Below are 26,091 nucleotides of genomic sequence, written 5' to 3' on the forward strand. Positions count from 1 at the left end.
TTCTAATGTTGTATTTCTTCTGTGCTCAGTGCCAGAAATCACATCCAAAGTCAGTTCCAGTTTCTTCAAGGAAGAAAGAAGCCTCTCTGCAGTTTGTTGTAGAACCAAATGAAGCCACCAACAGATCAGGTTGGTGGCATCTCCATGGGCATTATTTGCTTGGATATATTTAAAAAGTGAGAAATGCTAATGGTGCATGTGTTGCTTTGAGTATGAAGGTCAGGGTCAGCCCAGACAGAACTGTGAATTGTGAAATGGATGAATTGGTTTTTGATTTCCTTACAACTCCATGGTCAGTGCTCTTTTTCTCTCTTCTCCATTTCCTTTAGTCAGTGATACATGCTACTACTTTCTAAAGTTTTCTTTCTTTTCATTTTTCAGATTAAAAGAGTGTTACTCTATTGAGTTAATAAAGGTTTAAAATAAGAATTTAGTCATTACTCCTATCATTCTGCTGAGGTAGCCTTTGAATAGTTCTGTACCTTAACTGGTCCCCATAAATGAGAAAAAAAAATAAAGGCATATGTGTTTGTATGTGTCTGTGCTTGTACCTGCTTTCAGAAAAGGCTATTATAATTTCCTTTTACACCAATAGTGTAAGAGTACCTTTTACCTGATAGTCTATTTACTATTCTATGTTTTTGCCCATTCATTGATATTAAGCAATCTCATGTTTGCTTTAGTGTCCATTTCCATGATTGCCAGAGTTTGAGCACCTTATGTTTATTGGCTGTTGGATTTTAATTGTTAAATGTGTGACTTTTATAGCTTTAAGTTTGTTTTAGTTAAAAGTTCTGTCTTATCCCAACTTAGATTTTTCACCTGAAAACCTTTTTTTAAAAAATAAAATTAAGTCTTTAACCATCTGGAATGTGTTTCGGTATGTAACATAACATAATCTTCTAAGTTTGTTTTCTTCCAGGTGGTCAGTTGTGTCAGATCTGTTTATTAAATTTAAAAAAAACCTGTTCTCTTCTGAATGTACTACTTTTATTATATATTAAATCTCACATAACATTCAACATACTTTTGAATTTTGATATATTTGTTTTTTTGTCTGTCAACACAATACTCTTGTTACTAATAGTAGCTTTATAGTATGTCCTGATATAAATACCTTCACTATTCCACTGCCATTCTGCAGCCTTTTTTCTTTCTATGAGCTTTTAGTTTTATCCAATTCCAAACAAACTTTTGGAATTCTAACTAGAATTGCATTTAATTTATGTGGTAATTTTGTGAGAATTCACATTTTTTATGCTATTTAGGTTTTTTACAAAATAAATTATGTTTCTTTCTGATAAAAATGTTAATCTGGGGCCAGGAGTGGTTGCTCATGCCTGTAATCCCAGCACTTTGGGAGGCTGAGGCAGGTGGATCAGTTGAGGTCAGGAGTTTGAGACCAGCATGGCAACATGGTAAAACTCCATCTCTACCAAAATTTGCCAGGCGTGGTGGCAAGTGCCTGTTATCCCAGGTACTTGGGAGGCTGAGTCAGGAGAATCGCTTGAGCCTAGGAGCTGGAGCTTGCAGTGAGCCGAAGATTGCGCCACTGCACTCCAGTCTGGGCGACAGAGTGAGACCCCATCTCCAAAAAAAAAAAAAAAAAAAAAAAAAAAAAAAAAAATTAATCTGAAGGACACTGTCAAGTGTGTGAAAGGGCAACCAGACTAGGTGAAAATATTTGCAAATAATTTACCTGAAAAGGATGATAGAGATTTATAATCAGAATATATAAAGAACTTCTATAGCTCAACAACAGAAAACCAAACAACCCAAATAAAAATGAGCAAAGGACTTGAATAGACCTTTCTCCAAAGAAGGTATGCAATTGGCCAATAAATATATGAAAGGATGCTTGAAATCTTCAGTCATTAGAGAATGCAAATCAAGACCCTAGGGAGATATCACTTTACACTCACTAGGTTAGCTATTATTTAAAACTAGAAAAGGAAAATAAGTGTTGAAGATATGGATAAATTAAAACCCTCGTGCATCACTGGTGGGAATGTAAAATGGTGCAGCCACCGTGGAAAACAATTTGATAGTTTCTCAAAAAGTTAAACATAGAACTACCATATGACCCAATACTTCCCTCCTAGGTATATACCCAAAAGAATTGAAAGCAGGGATGGAAGCAAACATTTGTATACTAATATTTGTAGCAGTATTATTCACAATACTCAAAAGGTATAAACAAGCCAAGTGTCCGTCAACAGATGAATGGATAAACAGCATGTGATTTATACATAGAATATAATATTAGTCATTAAAAACAAAGTTCTGCTGTGTAACATAGCATAGAAGAATCTTGAACACATTAAAACATGCAAACTGAAATAAACCAGACAAAAAAGGACAAAAATTTTGTAGTTACACTTACATGAGGTATTTATAATAGGTAAATTTAGAGATAGGAAGCAGAATAGAGGTTGCAGGGGATTGGGGTAGGGGGTAATGGTGATTTAATGTTTGATGTGTGCAGAATTTGTTTGAGATGATGAAAGTTCTAGAAATGATGATGGTTGCACAGTGTTATGAATGTACTTAGTGCCATTAAATTGTACACTCATAAATGGTTAATATGGTAAATTTCATGTTTTATCATAAAAAATATTTTAATAAAGTCTGTCTCCTGGCTCCCCATTCTCCCCTCCCTCATAGTATTGGGTCTTTGACCTTCTTGTTAAGGTTAATCCTAACTGTACTATAATTTTTGTACTATTCTGAACATTTTTTAAATTATGAGGCTAATTTTTATACCAAAATTTTAATTCAGCACTTACCAAGGTTTTTAAAAAAATTAATTCTAGACCTTTAAAAATTGGAATCTTTTAGTTTTCTTTAAGCTGTATAACCATGTCATCAGCTAAAGAGAGGTTTTATTTGTTATGTTTAATCTGATTATTTCAGTCCTCTTGCCTTTGCTAGAATCTCTGAGTCAATGTTGTTTAATAATGATTATATTAGGTATACATGTCTGTTCTATGATTTTCACTGAAATTGGTACTGTGCCACTTAAAATAATAATTTTGGGTAGTTTGGGGTAAATTTAGTTTATGTCTTTAATTTCTTTTTCTTACTGTTATTAGCTAGTACTTCAGTATTGTGTTAAATAACAGTGATGGGTCCAAGCACCGTGGCTTAGGCCTATAGTTCCAGCACTTTGGGAGTCTGAGGTGGGAGAATCGCTTGAGGCCAGGTGTTTGAGACCAGCCTAGGCAACGTAGTGAGAACTTGTCTCTACAAAAAAACACAAAAATTTAGCCTGTGCAGTGGCGTGTGCCTATAGCCCTGCCTACTTGGGAGACTGAGGTGGGAGAGTCACTTGAGCTCAAAAGGTTGAGGCTGCAGTGAGCTGTGCTAGTGCCACCCCGCTCCAGCCTGGGTACAGAGTCAGATCCTGTCTCAAAAAAAAAAAAAAAAAGGATGGGGTGAAAATTCTAGCCTTGTTCCTGCTCTTAGAAAGCATTTGATCTTTCACATTAAGTATATGATATTAGCTGTAAGTTTTTAATAGATGTTTTTTATAGGGTTGGGAAATTTTCTCCTGCCACTCTGCTGAGAATTTTTAATCATAGGTAATGTGGATTTTGTCAAATGCATTTTTTGCATAAATCCATATGATCATATGATTTTTCTTCTTTGATCTGTTGATATGGTGGCTTATACAGATTGATTTTTGAATGTTTAACCAGCCTTGCATAAAATTTCCATGTGGTCATGGTGTATTATTGATTTGAGCTCTTTTTCCCTTTTCAAATGTATTCATTTGGCATAAATTTCCCCCTCAGCACTGTTGTAGCTGCATGCCACAGGTTTTGTATCTTATATTTTCTGTTCATTTCACTTATTTGGATGTATTTTTAAATATCTTTTCAGAGTTTAGCCTATTGATTATTTAGAAGTGTGTTAATTTTCCAGTGTTTGGTAATTTCATAGTATCTTTTCCTTATTAATTTCTGATCTTGATTCCTTTATGACATAGTATGCACTGTGTAATTTTAGTTCTTCTACATTTATGAAGATTTGTTTTATGACCCAAGATATTGCATGTCTTTATGAATGATTCACGGGCATTTAAAAAAATGTTTTCTGTTGTTGGGTGTAGTTACCTATAAATGTCAATTATTGTGCATTATTACTATTGTTTATGCATTGTTGAATGTGACTTGGTAAAATTTCGAGGATTTTTGTATTTAAGTAAGGAGAGATTGGTTTATAGTTTTTTTAATGCTGTGTTTGTATGGTTTTGTTATCAAGGTAATATTTGCCTTATTAAATGAGTTGGGAATTATTCCCTTTTCTAATTTCTGGAAGGGACTGTGTAAAATTGGTGTTAATCCTTTAACTATTTGGTGTAACAGTCTCAGGTGAAATCATCTGGTCCAGGAGATTTTTTTTTTTCAAGAACTTTTAAATAGCAGTATTAATTCTTTAGTAGTTATAGGACTATTTAGATTATCATTTTCATTGTGACCGAATTTTGGTAGTTTGTGTTTTCTGAGGTATCGGTCCATTTTTTCTAATCATCTGTCAAGTTTGTAAGCATAAAGTTGTTCATAGCATTACCGTATTTTTTTTTGAGTTTTTTTAAGTATTTTTTTTTAACTTTAAGTTCTGGGATACATGTGCTGAACATGCAGGTTTGTTACATAGATATACATGTGCCATGGTGGTTTGCTGCACCTGTCAACCCGTCATCTAGGTTTTAAGCCCCACATGCGTTAGGTATTTGTCCTAATGCTCTCCCTTCCCTTTCCCCCCTCCCTGCACAGGCCCCGGTGTGTGATGTTTCCCTCCCTGTGTCCATACGTTCTCATTGTTCTACTCCCACTTATGAGTGAGAACATGCAGTGTTTGGTTTTCTGTTTCTGTGTTAGTTTGTTGAGGATGATGGTTTCCAGCTTCATCCATGTCCCTGTAAAGGACATGAACTCATTCTTTTTTATGGCTGCTTAGTATTCCATGGTGTATATGTGTCACATTTTCTTTATCCAGTCTATCATTGATGGGCATTTCGGTTGGTTCCAAGTCTTTGCTATTGTAAATAGTGCTGCAGTAAACATAGATGTGCATGTGTCTTTATAGTAGAATGATTTATAATTCTTTGGGTACATACCCAGTGATGGGATTGCTGGGTCGAATGGTATATTTCTGGTTCTAGATCCTTGAGGAATCGCCACACTGTCTTCCACAATGGTTGAACTAATTTACACTCCCACCAACAGTGTAAAAGTCTTCCTATTTCTCCACATCCTTGCCAGCATCTGTTGTTTCTTGTCTTTTTAATGATCACTATTCTAACTGGTGTGAGATGGTATCTCATTGTGGTTTTGATTTGCATTCTTCTAATGACCAGTGATGAGTTTTTTTTTTAATTATGTTTGTTGGCTACGTAAATGTCTTCTTCTGCGAAGTGTCTGTTCATATCTTTTGTCCACTTTTTGTTGGGATTGTTTGTTTTTGTTTTTCTTGTAAATTTGTTCAAGTTTCTTTTAGATTCTGGATATTAGACCTTTGTCAGATGGAGAGGTTGTAAAAATATTCTCCCATTCTGTAGGTTGCCTGTTCACTCTTTTGCTGAGCAGAAGCTCTTTCGTTTAATTAGATCCCATTTGTCAGTTTTGGCTTTTGTTGCAATTGCTTTTGGTGTTTTAGTCATGAAGTCTTTCCCCATGCTTATGTCCTGAATGGTATTGCCTTGGTTTTCTTCTAGGGTTTTTATGATGTTAGGTCTTAAATTTAAGTCTTTAATCCATCTTGAGTTAATTTTTGTATAAGGTGTAAGGAAGGGGTCTAGTTTGTTTTCTGCATATGGCTAGCCAGTTTTCCCAGCACCATTTGTTAAATAGGGAGTCCTTTCCTCATTGCTTGTTTTTGTCAGGTTTGTCGAAGATCAAATGGTTGTAGATGCGTGGTGTTATTTCTGAGGGCTCTGTTCTGTTCCATTGGTCTATATACCTGTTTTGGTACCAGTACCAAGCTGTTTTGGTTACTGTAACCTTATAGTATAGTTTGAAGGCAGGTAGTGTGATGCCTCCAGCTTTGTTCTTTTTGCTTAGGATTGTCTTGGTTATATGGGCTCTTTGGTTCTATATGAAACTTAAAGTAGTTTTTTCTAGTTCTGTGAAGAAAGTCAATAGTAGCATGATGGGAGTAGCATTGAATTTATAAATTACTTTGCACAGTATGGCCATTTTCACTATATTGATTCTTCGTATCCATGAGCATGGAATTTTTTTCTCTTTGTTTGTGTCCTCTCTTATTTCCTTGAGCAGTGGTTGGTAGTTCTCCTTGAAGAGATCCCTCACGTCCCTTGGAAGTTGTATTCCTAGCTATTTTATTTTCTCTGTAGCAGTTGTGAATGGGAGTTCATTGATGTTTTGGCTCTCTGCTTGTCTGTTATTGATGTATAGGAATGCTTGTGATTTTTGCCATTGATTTTGTATCCTGAGACTTTGCTGAAGTTACTTATCAGCTTAAGGAGTTTTGGGGTTGAAACGATGGGGTTTTCTGAGTATACAATCACGTCATCTGCAAACAGAGACAGTTTGACTTCCTCTCTTCCTATTTGAATACCCTTTATTTCTTTCTCTTGCCTGATTGCCATGGCCAGAACTTCCAATACTGTGTTGAATAGGAGTGGTGGGAGAGGGCATCCTTGTCTCATGCCAGTTTTCAAAGAGAAGCATTACCCTATTTTTGATGGCTGCAAAATCTATTGTGATATCAGCCGCTATTTTATTCCACATATTGGTGGTTGGTGTCTTCTTATAGTTGTCAATTTTGTTAGATAGAGGTTTATCATTTTGTAGTTTTTTTTTCCTGCAATAATTTTCTGTATTTTTGTATTTTCAGATTTATTGATTTCTGCTCTTTATTTTTTCCCATCCTTCTGCTTGATTGGGTTTATTTTGTTCTTTTCTTGATGGAGAAATTTTATTTTCTACTTTATAATTCACTACTGTTTATTTTGTTATTCAAATTGTTCCAGATTTGGCTAATAGAAGCTCTTACTTTGGTTCCAGTGTCCCTTTGACATAGCCCATTTTTGTTGTTGTTTCTGAGCACTTTCATACCTTTTGGAGCCACAAGATGCTCTCCTGCCCCATCCCAGAATCAACCATTTCTTCATGGAATCATGATTTCTTTTACTGGGTAATGGTATTAGAAACCAAGATCTGAGTGCTAGGTGTGCTGTCACTCCTGTGGAGTTGTTGCTTCTAGACCCTCTCAACTGATGGAGCTGGGTAAATATATGTGTGTGTACACTAACTTGTGTATCAACACGTATCTGTAAATATCTTTAAATGTACCTATCTGTATCTATGTTGAAGTAATCGTAAATTCATATTGGTGTCTCTGACTCTAATCCATTACCACGTGGATTATTCTAGCCTCCTCCTCTTGCTTATCTGTAAACTCCCATTACATGAATGAGAAACTGGGCATTCACCATTCAACATCCATTTACTTACTTTTACATTTCTGTATACATGTAAAAGAGTGTCAGAATTGTTGACTCATATCCTATGGAAAACAGTTTTATCAACCAGAGAATAGTGCCTATGTACAGTTTCTTTTGCCTTCAGTCTTACAGATGCCATTCATTTTTTGTTTTTTTGTTTTTTTTGAGAGAGAGTCTCCCTCTGTCGCCCTGGCTGAAATGCAGTGGCATGATCTCGGCTCACTGCAACTTCTGACTCCAAGGTTCAAGCAATTCTCCTGCCTCAGCCCCCTGAGTAGCTGGGATTACAGGCAGCAGCCACCATGCTCATCTAATTTTTTGTATTTTTAGTAGAAATGGGGCTTCATCATGTTAGCCATGCTGGTCTTAAAGTCCTGACCTCAAGTTATCTGCCTGCCTCAGCATTCCAAAGTGCTGGGATTATAAGTGTGAGCCACCATGCCTAGCTGATTCATTCCTTTTTTTTTTTTTTTGGAGATGGAATTTTGCCCTTATCACCCAGGCTGGAGTGCAATGGCACAATCTTGGTGCACTGCAACCTCTGCCTCCTGAGTTCAAGTGATTCTCCTGTCTCCGCCTCCCAAGTAGCTGGGATTATAGGCACGCACCACTGTGCCCAGATAATTTTTGTATTTTTAGCGGAGACGGGGTTTCACCATGTTGGCCATGCTCATCTCGAACCCCTGACCTCAGGTGATCCACCCACCTCGGCCTCCCAAAGTGCTGGGATTACAGGCATGAACCACCACACCTGGCCTTCGATTCATTTCCGATCTTTCTTAGGTCATCACCTTTTCTCCCCATCTACTTCAGTGAGGTTGTTTGTACATACACATCGAATGTGGCGTATGTAATGCATGTGATTTCCATGACTAGGTCATAAAAGGCTATATGGCTCTGCTTGGCATGCTGGATCTCTCTCTCCTTCTCTCTCTCTCTCTCTCTCTTCCTGTCTTTCTTATTCTCTCCAGTTGCCCTTGGAACCCAGACTTCTTCTATGAAGAAGCCCAAAGTAGCCATTACGGAGAGAAAGACTCCCAGCCTGCAGTCAAGACCAGGTGTCAAATATGTGTAAACAAACTGTCAGATGATTCCAGGACTCAGACTTCATGGAAGAAGCCGTCCCGTCTGTGCTGTGCTGAATTCCTGACTTACTGAATCCATGAACATAACAAATGGTTGTTTTATGCAACCAAGTTAAGAAGTTATATTATGCAGACATAGTAAATGAAACAACGAATTCCCAACTTAAATACTTGCTGTTACTTATTTCTGTTGTCAGGTATTTTAATATTTTTTAACTTTACAAGACTTTTTGTTTTAGTTTGTTTATATACACACGTCGCTTCCTTTGCTCTTTTTTAAAGAAATGTATTTTAAAATATTGTATAATATAAACATAAAATTGTCCACTTTATTTCTGAGTATGCAGTTCAGTAGCAGTAAGTACATTCACATTGTTGTGAGGCTATCACCACCAGGAATCCATAGAACTTCTTTCATTTTTCAAAACTGAAACACTGTACCCATTAAACAGTATCTCTTTTTCCATCAGCCCTGGCAACCACCATTCTACTTTTTTCTGTCTATGAATTTCAGACAAAATTTGTCTGTGACTGGCTTATTTCAGTTAGCATAATGTCTTCAAGGTTCATCCATGTTGCAGTATGTACCAGAATTTCATTCTAAGACTGGGTAATATTTCATTGTATGTGTATACCACTTTTTATCTATTAATCTGTTGATGGGCACTTGGGTTGTTTTCACTTTTTGTCTATTGTGAGTAATGCTGCTATGAATATTAGTGTGAAAGTATCTGTTTGAGTTCCTGCTTTCAATTTTAAGTTTTTAAGGATCCGCTGTACACTTTTCATAGTGACTGTCATTCTACATTCACACCAGCAGTGCATGCACAAAGGTTCCGTTTTTTTCTACATCAAGTTGTTATCTTTTGTTTTTATAAATTATAGTCATCCTAATGGGTGTGATGTCGTATCTCATTGTAGTTTTGATTTGTTTTACATCACTGTTATGAGGAAGATTTAAAATAATATTTAAAAATCACTACTTACTGATAATGGCTAATATCCAAAAAACTGTTTTTTTTTAAATGCTACTTTGAGAGTTTCTTTTTCACTTGTTACAAGAGGATTTGTAATAGATTATTAAAGCATTTTATGATGTTTGCTTTAAAATTTCTTGTTAAATAATTTTAAAATCTAATTCATCTCGTTTATGTCTATTGATCATTATTTCCTACTTTTTTGGTTTTTTTTTTTATTTGTTTTGGTTTTGGTATGATGAGTTGTTTTGATTGTATTCCTGAGATTTGGTTACTTACGTTAGGGGATTCTTAGACTACTTAAATCTTTTGTTACAGCACATAGTTGCCCTATTTTGGTTTAATGTGTAGGTTCTTTCCTGCGTTATTTATTTATTTATTTGTTTATTTTTTGAGACAGAGTCTTGCTCTGTCGCTCAGGCTGGTGGGCAGTGGTGTGATCTTAGCTCACTGCAACCGCCGCCTCCTGGGTTCAAGTGATTCTCATGCTTCAGCCTCCCGACTAGTTGGGATTACAGGCATGTGCCACTACCCCTGGCTAATTTTGTATTTTTAGTAAAGATGGGGTTTTGCCATGTTGGCCAGGCTGGTCTTGGACTCTTGGCCTCAAGTGATCCACCCGCTTTGGCCTCCCAAAGTGCTGGGATTACAGGCATGACCCACCGCGCCCAGCCCCTCTTTCCTAGTTTTATGAGTTTTATTTTCAATGATAGTTAAGTGTTCAGAGTAATAGCAGTGGTATTTTGTTCTACTTCATTTTCTAATGCTGTTAGGATTCTAGCTGAATTCCTGCTGGTGCTGTCTGGAGTGGGTAGAAGATGCCTTTTGATGTCCTTTTCACCTGTGTGGGGTTCTGGTTAGAAGCTGCTGGGCCTGGGTTTCCTTCTATCATTGGGTGGAGGACAGGAGTTTGCTGGCCTCTCTTACGCTGCTCTTGCCTCAGATTAGACTGTCTGCTGGTGCCCTGGTTGTAAAGTGGGGACTGGGATGGCCTGGGGTGTGAATACTATCAGTGGATCAAAATGTTGCCTTGGGCTGTGAAGGTCAGGGGTTTCACTACTCTGCAGCTTCATGCGGGTCATACCGCCTGCCATCTATGACTGTAGAAGCGAGACTGGCTTGGTATGAGCTCCTTTACTGCTACAGTCCCATAGCACAGCCCAGGGCTTTGTTGCTTTGCCAATGCAGGTAGTAAGGAGTGCTCCATAGCCGAGAGTGCTGAATGGGGCTTGAGTTTCCTCATTAGGTCTTTGTTGGGTTTACCTTGTTCAGAGAATGCATTTCCACCCAGCCTCCACCCTGTCTTTCACCTATTGGTGGTTCCAGGTTATACTAGTAACCAGTCCAGGGGTGTATGGGAGACAGACAGAAAACCTAAGACTTGTCTGTTCCTGGTCTTGAGCTTCCTAGCTAGTCTACCTTTTTTTCTTCCAGCTTCCAGAGTCTTGTTGTTGATTGATGGATAATTTCCAGGAAAGTTAGTTGTATTTAGAGGGAGAAGCAGGGAAATGCCATCTCTTTCTGAAGGGTGAGGGTTAAGAGAATATGGATATATTCTTTTAAATTTTCTCATTATAGATAAATGTTCATATACATATATACTGTGTATGTATATATACACACATGCTTGTGTCGTATCTCTATATATCTGTTATATCTATATTCCATGTGTGTATGTGTAAATATGTGATCATCTAGCTGCCCTAGGTCACCAATTTTTAGCCCAAAGATAGAAGAATCTTAAGTACTTACTTATTTTAGTCATAGATCTTTGATTCTAATCTTAATGACTTTGAGTTTTCTGAAAACTATTTCTGATTAAATTACTGCAGAATTTTTAAAAAGCCTGCTTGATTCTCTTATTATTCTTTTAATTGACAAATATCTTTATATAATTTTCTTCTAGTTCAGTCCCATGAAGTTCATCAGAAAATTCTGGCAACTGATGTTAGTTCCAAAAATACACCTGACTCGAAAAAAAAGTCAAGTAGAAACACAAATGATCATCACAGTAAAGCTGATGAAGAATTTTACTTATCTGTTGGCTCACCTTCTGTTCTTTTGGATGCAAAAACATCTGCATCGCAAAATGTTATTCCATCTTGTGCCCAAAAGAGAGAGACTTACACTTTTGAAAATTCAGTAAATATGCTGCCTTCAAGTACAGAGGTTTCAGTTAAAACCAAAAAAAGGTATCATTTTATTTAAATAATGTTAACGCACTTTTACTTTTTGTATTAAAAAATGGTAATTCAGTCTTGTTATATTATTTTACAGTAAGGAAGGAGGAATATTAACATGTTATGAGAAAGTATACATTTGGCATATATTCAGTTTATAATAATTAAGGAAGGCCTTAAAGTGTACTTCAGAGAAGTTTAGGGGTTAACTTTTCTATAGTCTGGAAAAATGTGTTTTCTCTCTGATAGTATTTGATCGCTTCCTACGAGAAACAATTTGTATTTTCTCGATATTTTTTGTAATCGCAGGTGTAGATATGTATCAGGTCACTTCTAGGGTAGCAGAGCGTAAGTATTATTGAGGATGCTATGCTTTGTGGACAGCTGGTTTCTCTTTCTTGACCTTACCTTTGGCCTTTAGGAAACAAAGTGGATTATTCAAGGTCTTTTGCATTTGGAGATCTCTGTAATGAGTGTAATTTCTATCTAGAGTATTGTATGATTACTGGAGCCAAGGAGTTAAGTATATTCTAAGACTTTGATATTCAAAGTTTGGTCTGTCACAGTGCTCTAAGATTGCCCTGAGAACCATTGCCTAGCTGTACATTTCATTGATGTGTACTTTAACCATTATTTTCTCTTTCATGTTTTTCCGTTGATAAATACAAAAGTTAATTTTCCTGAGCAGTTTATCTTATGTATTTGGAATGCACAAATCAGCATTTATGTCTTAAATAAATGCCTAGTACAGAATTTTAAATTGGTCTGTATTGTTTCTGTAAAGGAGTTCAGGAAGACTCATAACTCAAGAAACGTTACGGGAGCATTCAGCTTACCGTCCTTTTAACCTTTTAGGTTAAACTTTGATGATAAAGTTGTGTTAAAGAAAATAGAAATAGATAATAAAGTATCAGATGAAGAGGATAAAACATCAGAAGGACAAGAAAGAAAACCATCAGGATCATCTCAGAATAGAATACGAGACTCAGAATATGAAATTCAGCGACAAGCTAAAAAAAGTTTTTCAGCATTGTTTTTAGAAACAGTAAAACGAAAAAGTGAATCCAGGTGAGTTATTGAGAAACTGCCCTTTGAGACGTTTTTCTTTTATATTCTATGAACCATATATAAGGATTCCTAATGCTGTTTAACTTAGAAATAAGTAATTTAATTAACAAAAATTTTAATTGAAATTTTTCCTGACCTGTAAGGAGAGATGGTTTTTTACCAGTCAATGAGTCACTCCCAAAGCCATTTTTTAGTAGATACTAAATTAGACTTGAAAGAAAACAAGTTTATTCGGTTTTCATTGCCTTCTAGTTTGTCTGTGTGATATTAAAGACTGAAGTCAATGCAGTATTTATGTATGTATGTATGTATGTATTTATTTTGAGACAGGGTCTCTCTCTGTCATCCAGGCTGCAGTGCAGTGACGCAATCTCGGCTCATTGCAACCTCTGTCTCCTGGGTTCAAGTGATTCTCCTGCTCAGCCTCCCGAGTAGCTGGGATCACAGGCACCTGTCACCACGCCTGTCTAATATTTGTATTTTTAGTAGAGATGGGATATCCCCATGTTGGTCAGGCTGGTCTCGAACTCCTGACCTCAGGTGATCCATCCGCCTCGGCCTCCCAAAGTGCTGGGATTACAGGCATGAGCCACCGCACCCAGCCGACAATGCGGTATTTAGAAATCGTTATGTTAGGGTGCCCTTATGTCACTATCATAGGTATCAGAGTGCTAGTGAACATACTAGGAGGTTTTTATTGCTGGGCACAGTGGCTCACGTCTGTAATCCTAGCACTTTGATAGGCCGAGGCGGGCGGATCACGTGAGATCAGAGGTTCGAGACCAGCCTGACCAACATGGTGAAACCCCATCTCTACTAAAAATACAAAAATTAGTTGGGCTTGGTGGCACATGCCTGTAATCCCAGCTACTGGGGAGGCTGAGGTAAGAGAAACACTTGAACCCGGGAGATAGAGGTTGCAGTGAGTAGAGACTGCACCACTGCACTCTAGCCTGGGTGGCAGAGTGAGACTCTGTCTCAAAAATAAAAAGGAAGTTTTTATAAAAACATGTTAAATGAATGAATGAAATTCCCCTTTTGTTCAGTCTCTGCTTCCTGTAGTTGATTATTTTTATGTATATATTTTAAACCTCATATGGATATTGTCACCACCATCTGAAACAAATGCGTTATACTTGTGGGCTAATTATATCATGTCTGAGAAATTAATTTTTAATGTTCTTTTTGATATTCCAGTGAGTAAAGTTAATTTTATGTTTGATTGCTGTAGTCAAATATTAACTATTCATTATTCCCAGTGCTTTCTAGCATCATTGCTTCCACTTATGCTCTTCCTTTTGATTGTCTTTCTTGCATTTCCTTGTGACCAAATCTTATAAATCCTCCAAGATCCAGCCTAAGTGCTACAAAGCCTGTCATGGTTTTTCTAGCTAATTAGAAGCCATCTTTCCCTATTCTAAACTTTCATAGTGTCAAGATTGTTTCCTAAGGATATCATTTCTGTTTAACATCCATCATTGTAGTATTTGTATTGACTTTGTTCTTTATTAGTTTTTATAGAATTTTCTAAAACTCTACCATTAGAGAGTATATTTTTTAGAGTATTTGCTATTTTACATTATAAGATTTGTCAGGAGTTTGCGATTAGAGGAATAGAGAAGGCATTTTCACTTCTGATTCCTTTTGTATGTTCTAATTAAAAGAGAAAAACATAATCTAATTTTTGCATTCTGTCTTTGTTTCTGTTATGGCTAAACATAGCTAACTAAGCCTTCTTATCCAAGTGAAAAAGCAGAAACAAGTGCGTATGCCAGCTTTGGAGTTTGGATGTTTACCTTGTTTTTTATTTTGTGTATCTCACTGCAATCTGTGGTGTGCTCAAAGCTATTAAAACAATCAGGGAAATGTAAAATTAGTCAGTCTATCAGATTACTGTCCTTGGAATAATTCCTCCCTTCTCTAGGAAACTTTCCTGACTAATTGGAGGAGGTACTGTGTAATCTCAGTGCACTAGTTTAATTTATTCAGCACCTCATTAAATGCGGGAATCTCTTTGTATGTACTTAACATGTACATGCTTTTATGAAAATTTAAGAATTAATGTTGATGTTAGATTATAAGCCATAAGATTGTAGTTGAAATTGTCTGTCTTACTCTTTAGCCTTTTACAACACTGGGCATGGGAAATAACAATAATATTCATGATATAGGCTTCCTGCCTTTTAGTAAAATACATAAAGTTTGGGCTAGGACTATGGAGAAAGGTCTAGAGTTGGGAAACATTGTTTGACTTCATTATTTATAACATTCTATAGCATTGTATGCTTTGTGATAAGACTTGCCTTTTATTTTTCCTGTTTCTGTGGCACTAGATTTCTTTTGTGCTTATGCTGCCTTTCTAGATACACTCCATTTATTTCTATACCATGATTATAATATGAAAATATATATGAAATACCCAAACTTGGAATGCATTTTTACACATATGCTGTCGTAAGTTACTACACACTTAGCGGCTTAAAACAACATTTATTATTTTATAGTTCTGTAGGTCTACAATTTACAGTCCTATAGTAATATTAGTAAATTTTACATTCATTCAACCGTCTGTGTATTTGGTGTTGCTGTGTATGAAGAACTGTGGGATGTAAAAAAAGACAGGAAGAAACTGTCCCCAATCTCTCTCTCTCTCTCTCTTTTTTTTTTTTTTTTTGTCTGAGATGGAGTTCTGCTCAGTCACCCAGGCTGGAGTGCAGTGCCACAGTCTGGGCTCACTGCAACCTCTGCCTCCTGGGTTCAAGCGATTCTTCTGCCTCAGCCTCCCAAGTAGCTGGGATTACAGGCCCGCCATCATGCCTGGCTAATTTTTGTATTTTTAGGAGAGACAGGGTTTTACCATTTTGGCCAGGCTGGTCTTGAACTCCTGACCTCAAGTCATCCACCTGCCTCAGCCTCCCAAAGTGCTAGGATTACAGGCGTGAGCCACCACATCCGGCCTCCTCAACTTCTTATAATTTAGGTAGTAGTCCATTCAAATATTAGACTTGGAGTGTTCTCAGAAATAATCTTGTTGACTTATTTTGAATGTGAAGAAATTCAGACCCCAAAAGTTATATATACAAATATATAATTTAATATAAGATTATATATAATAGTGGCATGCATTTTGGACTGTGAGTCAGTATATCTGGGTTATAATTATATCTCTCTGGGCTTCAGTTTTAGTATATATGATGGGTAGGTGGGATCAAATTTGTTGATGCCTAGATTTCTAGCCCTAAAGTTTTGTGATGTCATTACTATTATAAATGAGGGTGAACAGACATAGATATGTAAAAGGAGGGAAAGATTTGTAAGATTAAGGGAAAATTGAGGAGATATATAAACAGTTTAAAACATATTTAGATTTTATTTCCTAGATTATTTTCTTTGCTAAACAAATATAAAGCTTTATTTTTTTGAACTGTTAAAAGTGTCACCCTGTTTCAGTCCCATTGTTAGGCATGCGGCAACTGCTCCACCTCATTCGTGTCCTCCCGATGATATGAAGTTGGTAGAGGATGAATTTATAATTGATGAGTCAGATCAAAGTTTTGCAAGTAGATCTTGGATTACAATACCAAGAAAGGCAGGGCCTCTGAAACAACGCACAATATCCCCGGCTGAGAGCACTGCACTCCTTCAAGGTAGAAAGTCAACAGAAAAGCATCATAATATATTACCTAAGACTTTGGCAAATGACAAACATTCACATAAACCTCACCCAGTAGAGACATCTCAGCCCTCTGATAAAACAGTGCTGGATACAAGTTATGCTTTGACAGGTGAAACAGAAAATAATTACAGATCTACAAAATATGAAATGTATTCCAAGAATGCAGAAAAACCATCTAGAAGCAAAAGGACTATAAAACAAAAACAGAGAAGAAAATTAATGGCTAAACCAGCTGAAGAACAGCTTGATGTGGGACAGTCTAAAGATGAAAACATACATACATCACATATTACCCAAGACGAATTTCAAAGAAATTCAGACAGAAATATGGAAGAGCATGAAGAGATGGGAAATGATTGTGTTTCCAAAAAACAGATGCCACCTGTGGGTAAGTCTTTATATTAAATATAACTGTGATCATTATTCTACCCATTTGATGTTTTTTAATATCCTAACTTAGCTTTGGCAAGTAGGCAAAGTAAACCTAAATCAACAAAGAGCCTGAAAAGCCTATAGGTTCTTTTCTAGAATCTTTTTATTTTATATATAATTTAATTCTAACTCATGTAGTTTTTGTTTATCTTGTGAGATGGCAGTATATATAAAGGGCAAAGTGAAAAGAAAAGGCTAGTAAACAAGTTAGTATCAGAACATGAATAAGACAGAATGATAAATTATTTAGAAAATAAAAATGTTAAAAAAAAATCCTAGGGTACCATGGGACTATTTTTTATAGAGATAAAAATCCATTCTTTTCCATCATTCACTCATTTATCTAACAGTTGTTGAATGCCATACACTGCATTAGGCACTGTAATCACAAAAATTACTAACCCATTATTTCTACTGTTAACAAGACCATTCTGGTCGGTTCTGTAGAACAATAGATAATATACATACATGCATAGGATTAAAAGGGAGGGTAGAAAATTTTGATTTATCCATGATTTCTTAGGAAAAGACATGTGAAGAAATATACTTGAAAGATGCTCTCTATAATTGTAAATATTAAACATTTTTTGAGTGCCTGCTATATTCTACACACTAATTTTTACATATATTCTGTATCTAGATTGGTTAGTGAATATAATGCTCTCATTAATTACCATACCAGTTGTATTAATTTTCTATTGCTGTCATATGACAAGTTACTACACACTTATTGGCTTAAAACAACAAACATTGATTATCTTACAGTTCTGTGGGTCAGATGTCTCACTGGGATGAAATCAAGGTATTGGTAGGGTTTTCTTTCTTTCTAGTGGCTCTGGGAGAAAATCTGTTTCTTTGCCTTTTCCAGCCTCCTGAAACTACCTGTATTCCTTGACTCATGGTCCTCCTCCACCATCTGCAAAACTAGCAATACCAGCCTTCTCAAATGCCTCTTCTTCCACCATCTCATCTCTCTGACCACAGCTTTTAAAGGAAACATAATTAGATTGGGTCAACCTGGACGATCCAAGATAATGCCTCTAGTTCAGAGTTTATAATTTAATCATACTTTAAATCTCCTCTTCTTAGGTTGAAAAAAATCATTATTTCAAAACAGGAAAGCAGTAATTGCCTACTTAGGACATTGTAGGAAGGAACTGTCTATTTTTTTTCAGCTTCAGAAGATACTTATTTTTTTGGCTGAGGAGTATATAAGAGTTATCAAGCAGTGTGAAAATTTGCATTCAATAGGAAGTTAGTGCTTACTTCAGCAGCACATACAATTGACAGAAAGAGAACATGTGACTTTTAAAAATAGAGATGAAAAGGCCACAGGATAAATTTAAGAAGTTCCTATAATTGATGGTTTTTTTATAATCTTGTGGTTTTCTGAAAACTCTTTTAGTAGATTGTGAATTGGTTTTATGGTTTTCTTTATTTTAGGAAGCAAGAAAAGTAGCACTAGAAAAGATAAGGAAGGATCTAAAAAGAAGCGCTTTTCCAGTGAGTCCAAGAACAAACTTGTACCTGAAGAAGTGACTTCAACTGTCACGAGAAGTCGAAGAATTTCCAGGCGTCCATCTGATTGGTGGGTGGTAAAATCAGAGGAGAGTAAGTATTTTTATTTAAATTATGTTCGTTCATAGATAAAATCATTCTGTATGGGGCATTATGTTTGATTTTATATTTCTATATAGAGAATATCATGAGGACCAAGTTAAATTGGGTCATCAAAAGGAATATTAAATCAATTGTAAAGATATTCCTTGAAGCGTTAATATAGACGGTATTTTAGGTATAGGGATAATAGCCATGGGAAAACAAAATCCCAAACCAGAAATCCCTGCTGTCATGGAGCTTGCGTTCTAGTTGGGAAAGGCAATATAAATAACCCAGCTCTTTTAATGTCTTGGCTGTGGGGGATACAAAGATTGATAATATGAGTTTCTGCCACCAAGGAGTTTATAATCTAAAAGATTATAGTTTATTACACATAAAAATAAATTACTTATGTTGGTGGTTCCCAAGACTACCCTCAGATTTGGTAATTTGCTAGGAGGACTGGGCATATAGTTGTACTCATGGCTGTGATTCATTACAGTGAAAGGATGCAGTGCAAATTCAGTAGAAAAAAAGTGCATGGGTTAAGTCTGGAGGAAATGAGCAGAAGCTTAAAGAGTCCTTTCCCAGTGGATTCCCACAGGAGCTGCTTAATTCCTCTAGCAATGAGTTGTGAGAAATAGGCAAAATGTCTATCAGGGAAGCTCACTAGAGACTTAGTGCCCAAGATCTTTATTGGGGGTGGTCACATAGGTACTCTCTATCTAGCAAGTACTACAATTCCAGACTCCCTGAAGGAAGGCAATATTTGCCTAAACCATATTTTTTATATAAGCAGTTTAGGCCCACAGCACCACGTTTGCCAATTAGGAAATGACAGGAACACTCCTGAAATTTAAGTTTACAGGGCTAACATTGAAAGCAGGCCCTTTTAAGGGTAGTATACTCAGACCTGCTGTGCTAACTTTTTTCTGCACAATATGAAACATTTATTGTTTTGGGAGAATTGTCACTTTTTTAAAGGAAGTGATCCTGAAAAGATTGGTGGATCATAAGGTAGCATTCACATAAACAAATACTATTGACTTTGGGGCATTTAGATTAATAAGTGAAAGATTAGTACAACTATGACATTGTATATGTGAGGCCTTATTGCTATGAATTATTAAATCATTGAGATTCTTGATGGATAGCAGCAAGTATTTATTTTGTTGCAGCCTTTGGATTTTGGAGTGAGATCTGAGTTCAAAGTATCACTCTTCCACTTTGAGTAGATTACTTTGTTTAGTTTGTCATTCTGTAACATGATTACCTCATTGAGTTTTTATAAGGTTTAAATGCAATTATCATAGTAGGTGGCATATGTTAGTATTGAAGTGTTAAGTAATACTGTTACTGCTTTGGGGAACTCACTTTTCTGCCCCAGGTTGCCTGAAATGCTAAAGTACTATGTGGCAGATGAGCACATAAACAGATGGGTAAATAAGTTCTTACAGAACTTGGATAAATGGCTAGATCTCTGAAACTATCAAAAAACACTTATTTAAGAGTCCTGAAATAGAAGTTGGATTTTTGATCAAGCTGGGAGTCGAAAAAGGGGAGGAATCCTTACATATCGTATAGTCTAAACTCTCATCTGATGGAAGAAGAAACTGAAGTCTGAAGTTAAGAAGAACAACTTGACCTGCCCCCAGCCTGCCCATAGTACGTTGCCACTGACACTGTTGCCTTTCCATATATGTGAAGAAATGTATATGGAGCACTTGCCGTGGGGCAGGAATGAGGTAAAGTAGGACCAGGACTAGGGTAAGACAATGAGACACTAGGGTGAAAAATTTCAGGCACTCAGTCACAGGATTGTATCAATTCGGGCTCTGTACTTGCACAGACCTGAAAATGAGTACCTTCTTGAATTTTCCAGCTGAGGCTACTCTTGCTTCACCATAGTCCTGCCCCTGTCACTAGGCATTGGGAATATACATAGATAAAATACCAATCAATTACTTGAGGTCAAGGAGTTGTCAGTCTGCTGGAGGAGAGAGGTAGAGATAAGTAAACAGTCGTATGTGTAATAGCAAGCCACCTAAGACTTGGAAATTAGGGAAAGCTTCCTGAAGGATGAACTAGGAGTTAGCTAAGTGATTGAGTGGAGTGAGGAGGAAGTTATGGAATGTTTTCAGTAGAAGTAGCTTGTGCAGAAATCTGGAGCAGAGAGCTTGATCTTTTCTTTCTTTAATTTAGTGTGCTTTAGAATTGTCTGGACGGCCTATTAAGGCACAGGTTACTGGGCCCTGCTCTGTAAAGTCTTTGATTCACTGGGGTCTGAGGTGAGGGATGATAATTTACGTTTCAAATTCCCAGGTAATGCTGATCTTGCTGGTCTAGAGACTGCCTTTGGACAACCAGTGCTTTAGAGAAACTGTAGATGGTTCAGTACCCATGGCTTTTTTTGGTTCGTTTGTTTGGAGGGGGGTTTTGGGAATTGTGGTTTATGAAATAAGCAAATGTAGATGTAGATATGAATTGATGTTGAAAGTATTTGGACTTCATCCTGAAGCTATAGATAATAACTAAAATACTTTAATTAAGCAGGGTTGTAATGATCCAGTTTTTGTTTTCCAAAGGTGATTCTTGCAGCAGTGTAAGAAATGGATTGAAAAACAAGGCTAGGGAGGGGAGATTAGTAAAGAGACTATTTTAATAATCCAGATACGAAATGATGAGGGCTTCCACTAATGACAGGAGGGAGAGCTTGAAAGATTTGAAAGGCATTAATAAAGTAGAATTGATGGGATTTAGGGCGTGATTGTGGATAGGAGTAGTAGTCTTGCATGACTCAAATTTCTGATTTAGATATCTGGATAGAATAGGTAGTTGTATTTTTCATTAAGATAGGAAATAAAGCAAGAGAGGCAGATTTAGGGGAGAGCAGTAGATGGATATTATAGGTGTCAGCATATAGATAGTAATTAAAGCTCTGGGTAGATAAGTCCCTCAAAGAAAGTATATGGAGTGAAAAGCTGAAGCTGTCACCTTGGGGAATATCAGATATTAAGGATGGCCAGAAGGGCAGTGGCAGAGCCAGAGAGTGTTTCTTGAAGCCTGTGACAGATTTGAAGGGCCTGTTTCATGTATCTATAAACTGAAGAGCTACATTGTTTAAAGAATTTAACTTAGAAATAAATGTAGCCTGAGATGTGTGTGTGTGTATGTGTATATGTTTATATGCAAATATAAGTGCTGTTGGTATTTCAGTGAGCCAAATCATCTGGACAAACATACTAACTTTAGGTTATCATTGAATCCTTCAGGTCCTGTTTATAGCAATTCTTCAATAAGAAATGAATTACCAGTGCATTACAACAGTAGGCAAAAATCTGCTAAGAAAACAAATCAGTCATCTAAGAATATTGGGAAAAAAACTATTCCACTTAAAAGGCAGAAGACAGCAACTAAAGGCAACCAAAGAGTACAGAAGTTGTTAAATGCTGAAGGTTCTGGAGGTACCATTGGTCATGATGAAATTTCCAGACGTTCGCTGAGTGAGCCATTGGAAAGTGATGAGGCGGACTTGGCTAAGAAGAAAAATCTTGATTGTTCTAGGTAATGTCTGTTATGTGTACAGTATAGTTACTTTTGTTGTTCAGCATTTAATAATTTGTGCTATTTCGTCATTTATAGACAGGCAGTAGTTAGCATGAAGAGCTCTGCACTCTGACATACCTGGTATTAAACCCAGTCTCTACCATTAGCTGGGTGACACACAGGCAAAGTACTACTCTGCACTTGTTTCCTCATATTAAAATAGGGAATAGTACATAGCACCTGGAATTATGACTGTTAAATTTAATAAGATATTATTGTCATCCAAGAGTTAAACTTTTTTTTTTAAAGACTGTGTTCCTCTGTTGCCCAGGCTGGAGTGCAGTGGCATGATCATAGCCCACTGTAACCTCAAACTCCTGGGTCAGATAATCCTCCTGCCTTAGCTTCCTGAGTAGCTAGGACTACAGGTGTGGACCACCACACCTGGCTAATTTTTTAATTTGTTGTAGAAATGATGTCTTGCTTTGTTGCCTAGGCCTGTCTTGAACTCCTGGTGTGAAGTGATTCTCCTGCCTTGGGCTCCCAAGGTAGAGATTCAAAAAACAAACAGACAAAAAACATGTATCATAAAATTTACTATCTTAATCTTTTTTAAGTGTATCGTTCAAATTGTTGCCTTTTAAGTGAGATTAATGTGATTTCAATAGTTATGAATATAGCTTAATACTTTTCTTCTTAGGATGATAATAATTAACATTTTTTGAGTTCATACTATGTGCCAAATATTTGCTAGATGCTTTTAATGAATTCTTATTAGTTCCAACAACCTATTGAGGTAATACATATTTTGTGTTAGAAGCAGTAAGGTGCTGAGGATATACTGAAATAAATGACAGTGTGTCCTAAAATATATTAGCGTATATCGTTAATAGTGCATAAAGAATTCCCATACACATTTTGTTTCACTTTTTCAGGCCATTCTCTGCTTTTCTCTCTCTTTTTTTATTGTGTTGCTGGCATTTGCTAGTATTTTGTTGAGGGGTTCTGATCTGTAGCTTGCTTTGCGTCTGTTGTCTTTGTTTAGTTTTGGTATCAGGGTAATACTGGCTTTATACAATGAGTTGGGAAGTATTATCTCTCTATTTTTTGAAACGGTTTATGAATAATTTGTCTTAATTCTTCTTTGGATGTTTGGTAAAAGCAGTGAAGCCACCTGTGCCTGAGCTTTTCTATATGGGTAGTTTGTTTTTGATTACTGATTCATGGTATTTTGAAACTGTTTCCTCTTGAATCAATTTTGATAATTTGTGTCTTTCTAGGAGTTTGTCCATTTCATCTAGGTTATTTAATTTGTTGGCATACAGTTGTTCCTAGTATTCTCTTGTAATCACTTTTATTTCTTTTGACTCTAATGGTAGGACCCAGGAGCATACTAGAACCTGAAGAATTATACAGTCACTAGGAAGAGTGTGTCTTGTCTGCATATATTTGGAGTAAACTAACTACCAAAGAGATGAGCTCAGTCCCTCTGAGGACCATGTTGCCCCTCAGTAGGCTGACTAGGGATATCAAAGAAGACGGTTTTAGTTGTTTATGGATTCTCCAGTAAACCATGATAGATTAACTGTAATATATATCATAAGCCACTTAGAGATAAGGTCTCCTTATGTCCCTTTCACCACCTTCCTTGGCAGGTGTCTTCTCCATTTCTCTCATCAGAATTTTTCAAATTGGGACTCTTGGCAGGTCCTAGAAACCAGTTTGCTTCCTTAGCTAGTTGCAAGTCTCAGAACCTAAACAGGGTGATCTGATATTCATTATAGCCAATATTATATTGTCTTTGTACCCACCTGTGTATCGTTTCTGGAATAAAATTTTATTTTGAAGAAGTATAAACACTCATACATTTATCATTTTTATAGATCTACAGGAAGCTCAAAGAATGAAGATGATATTATGACTGCACAGAATGTTCCCCTAAAGCCTCAGACCAGTGGATATACATGTAATATACCAACAGAGTCAAACTTGGATTCTGGAGAGCATAAGACTTCAGTTTTAGAGGAAAGGTATGCATGTATTCTAAGGATAATAGTTACATATATTAGTTACCCATTGCTGTATAACAGATTACCCAAGAACTTTGTTTTAATTTTGTTAAAGGCTTAAAAACACTTATTGTTTCATAGTTTCTATGGGTCAGCATTCTAGGAGGCTTAGCTAGCTAGTTCTGGCTCAGATATTCTCGGGACGTAGCAGTCAAGATATCTTCCTGGTTTTAGCCCTTTAAAGTCTTGTCTGGAACTGGAGAATCCACCTATAAAATGTCTCACATCGCTATTGGCTGGAGACCCCAGTTCCATTCTGGCTCTTTCCAGTAGACCTTAGTTTCTTAACCGTGTGGCCCTCTCAGCTGCTGAATATGGCAACTGGCTTCCCACAAAGCAAATGCTCCAAGAGAAGGTGTGACTATGATGGATATCACAGTGCCTTTTAATGACTTAGTCTTTGACATTGTACACTGTCATTTCTACTTTATTCTGTTCATTAGAAACAACTTATTAAGTCCACACTATATTCAGGGAGAGGTGGAATTAGGCTCCACCTCTTGAAAGGTGGTGTATTAAAGAATTTGGACATATAATGTTAAAATGACCACATTTAGTGATCAAATTGAATTACCTACTCTTAATTATATCTGATGTCATATAACCTTTTAACAAATGAATAAAGGGTAAATTGTAGCAAATTCTCAGACGTTTAAGGGATGGCTAAAATTTCTTTACTATTTGTGAGGTTATGACTAGGCTTATCCTGGGTTCATAATAGGTAGAAAGAGATCTAGGACTGAGAGAGGCTGAATCATCTATGACAATTTCTGGACCACATTTTGAATTCCATTGGTTTTTGGCTATTTTATTTTTTAAATTAAAATATGATGATTTCTTTCTTTTTTTTATAATTTGATTTTCACCACAGGATGTTACCATTTGAATTTACTAAGTCCATTACTCTGATCTATAAGTCATAAATTCAGTACTTATGATGCCCAGCCGTCTGTTAGGGGATGAAATTGTAGTCTTTTGTTTAATGCAGCAAGTACAGTCAGCCCTCCATATCTGTGGATTCTGCATCCACTGATTCAACCCCCATGGATTGAAAATATTCAGAAAATAAAATATAAAACAATAAAAAGTAACAATATGACATTAAAAATAATACAAATAAAAATACAGTATAACAACTATTTACATAGCATTTACATTGTATTAGGTATTATAAGTAACCTAGATATGATTTAAAGTATACAGGAGGATATGTGAAAGTCACATGCAAATACTGCACCATTGTATATAAGGGACTTGAGCATCCTTGGATTTTGGTATCCACGGTGGATCCTGGAACCAGTCCCCCACAAATACTGAGGGATGACCATATATTTTTGATGACTTGTAACATCACTGTTGGTTTTATAAGAAAGACTTATGGCAGTTTTAGGAGAAAAATGATCATTAAGTCAAATACATTAGATATATGTATTATAAAAGCATTAATTTTGTGGTTTCCTTTTTGTCTTAAGTGGACCTTCCAGGCTCAGTAATAATTATTTAATGTCTGGAAAGAATGATGTGGATGATGAGGAAGTTCATGGAAGTTCAGGTAAACTATTGTCTTTTTTTCTGTCTTGATTTTTATGGCGTTATGAATATGGAGTAAGGAGTGCTATGTTTTGTTTACATTGTCACTGATGGCGAATGTATATTGAGTACCTACCTCTTAAGACCCTTAGTTAGAGGTTAATAAGACCCTGTACCTGAGTGAGACAGAAGGAAAATGAGTGACAGTTTTTTAAGTAGAACATAATGAAATATTGGCACTTAAGATGTCTACTCCAGTATTTAAAATTGTTAAGCTGATAAGGGTATACATGAAGCAGATTAGTGATCTGTTAATGATTACTGAAGCTGGGTGATGGGTGTATTGGGTTCATTATACTAATTTCTCTATTTTCAATACTTGAAAATTTTCTCTTTTTTTTTGTTTTTGTTTTTGTTTTTGTTTGAGACGAAGTCTCGTTCTGTCTCCCAGGCTGGAG

General features: G+C 36.3%; 1 protein-coding gene across 3 annotated transcripts in view; it reads left to right on the forward strand.

Moving 5' to 3' along the window:
- Positions 1-26,091, forward strand: part of CENPC (centromere protein C) — a 79,559-nt gene that overhangs the window by 21,116 nt on the left and 32,352 nt on the right. For 2 of the 3 annotated variants that reach the window (XM_055297453.2, XM_055297454.2), the window contains exons 5-12: positions 30-129; positions 11,440-11,725; positions 12,569-12,781; positions 16,232-16,845; positions 18,333-18,500; positions 21,761-22,052; positions 23,918-24,064; positions 25,576-25,655. In XM_055297453.2, coding sequence (XP_055153428.1) covers positions 30-129; positions 11,440-11,725; positions 12,569-12,781; positions 16,232-16,845; positions 18,333-18,500; positions 21,761-22,052; positions 23,918-24,064; positions 25,576-25,655 — 1,900 coding nt within the window. Of the gene's footprint in view, positions 1-29; positions 130-8,586; positions 8,754-11,439; positions 11,726-12,568; positions 12,782-16,231; positions 16,846-18,332; positions 18,501-21,760; positions 22,053-23,917; positions 24,065-25,575; positions 25,656-26,091 lie in introns of those variants that run through there. The other variant, XM_055297456.2, reaches the window with a different exon arrangement.

Source organism: Symphalangus syndactylus, chromosome 10, assembly GCF_028878055.3.
Source record: "Symphalangus syndactylus isolate Jambi chromosome 10, NHGRI_mSymSyn1-v2.1_pri, whole genome shotgun sequence".
Taxonomy (NCBI): domain Eukaryota; kingdom Metazoa; phylum Chordata; class Mammalia; order Primates; family Hylobatidae; genus Symphalangus; species Symphalangus syndactylus.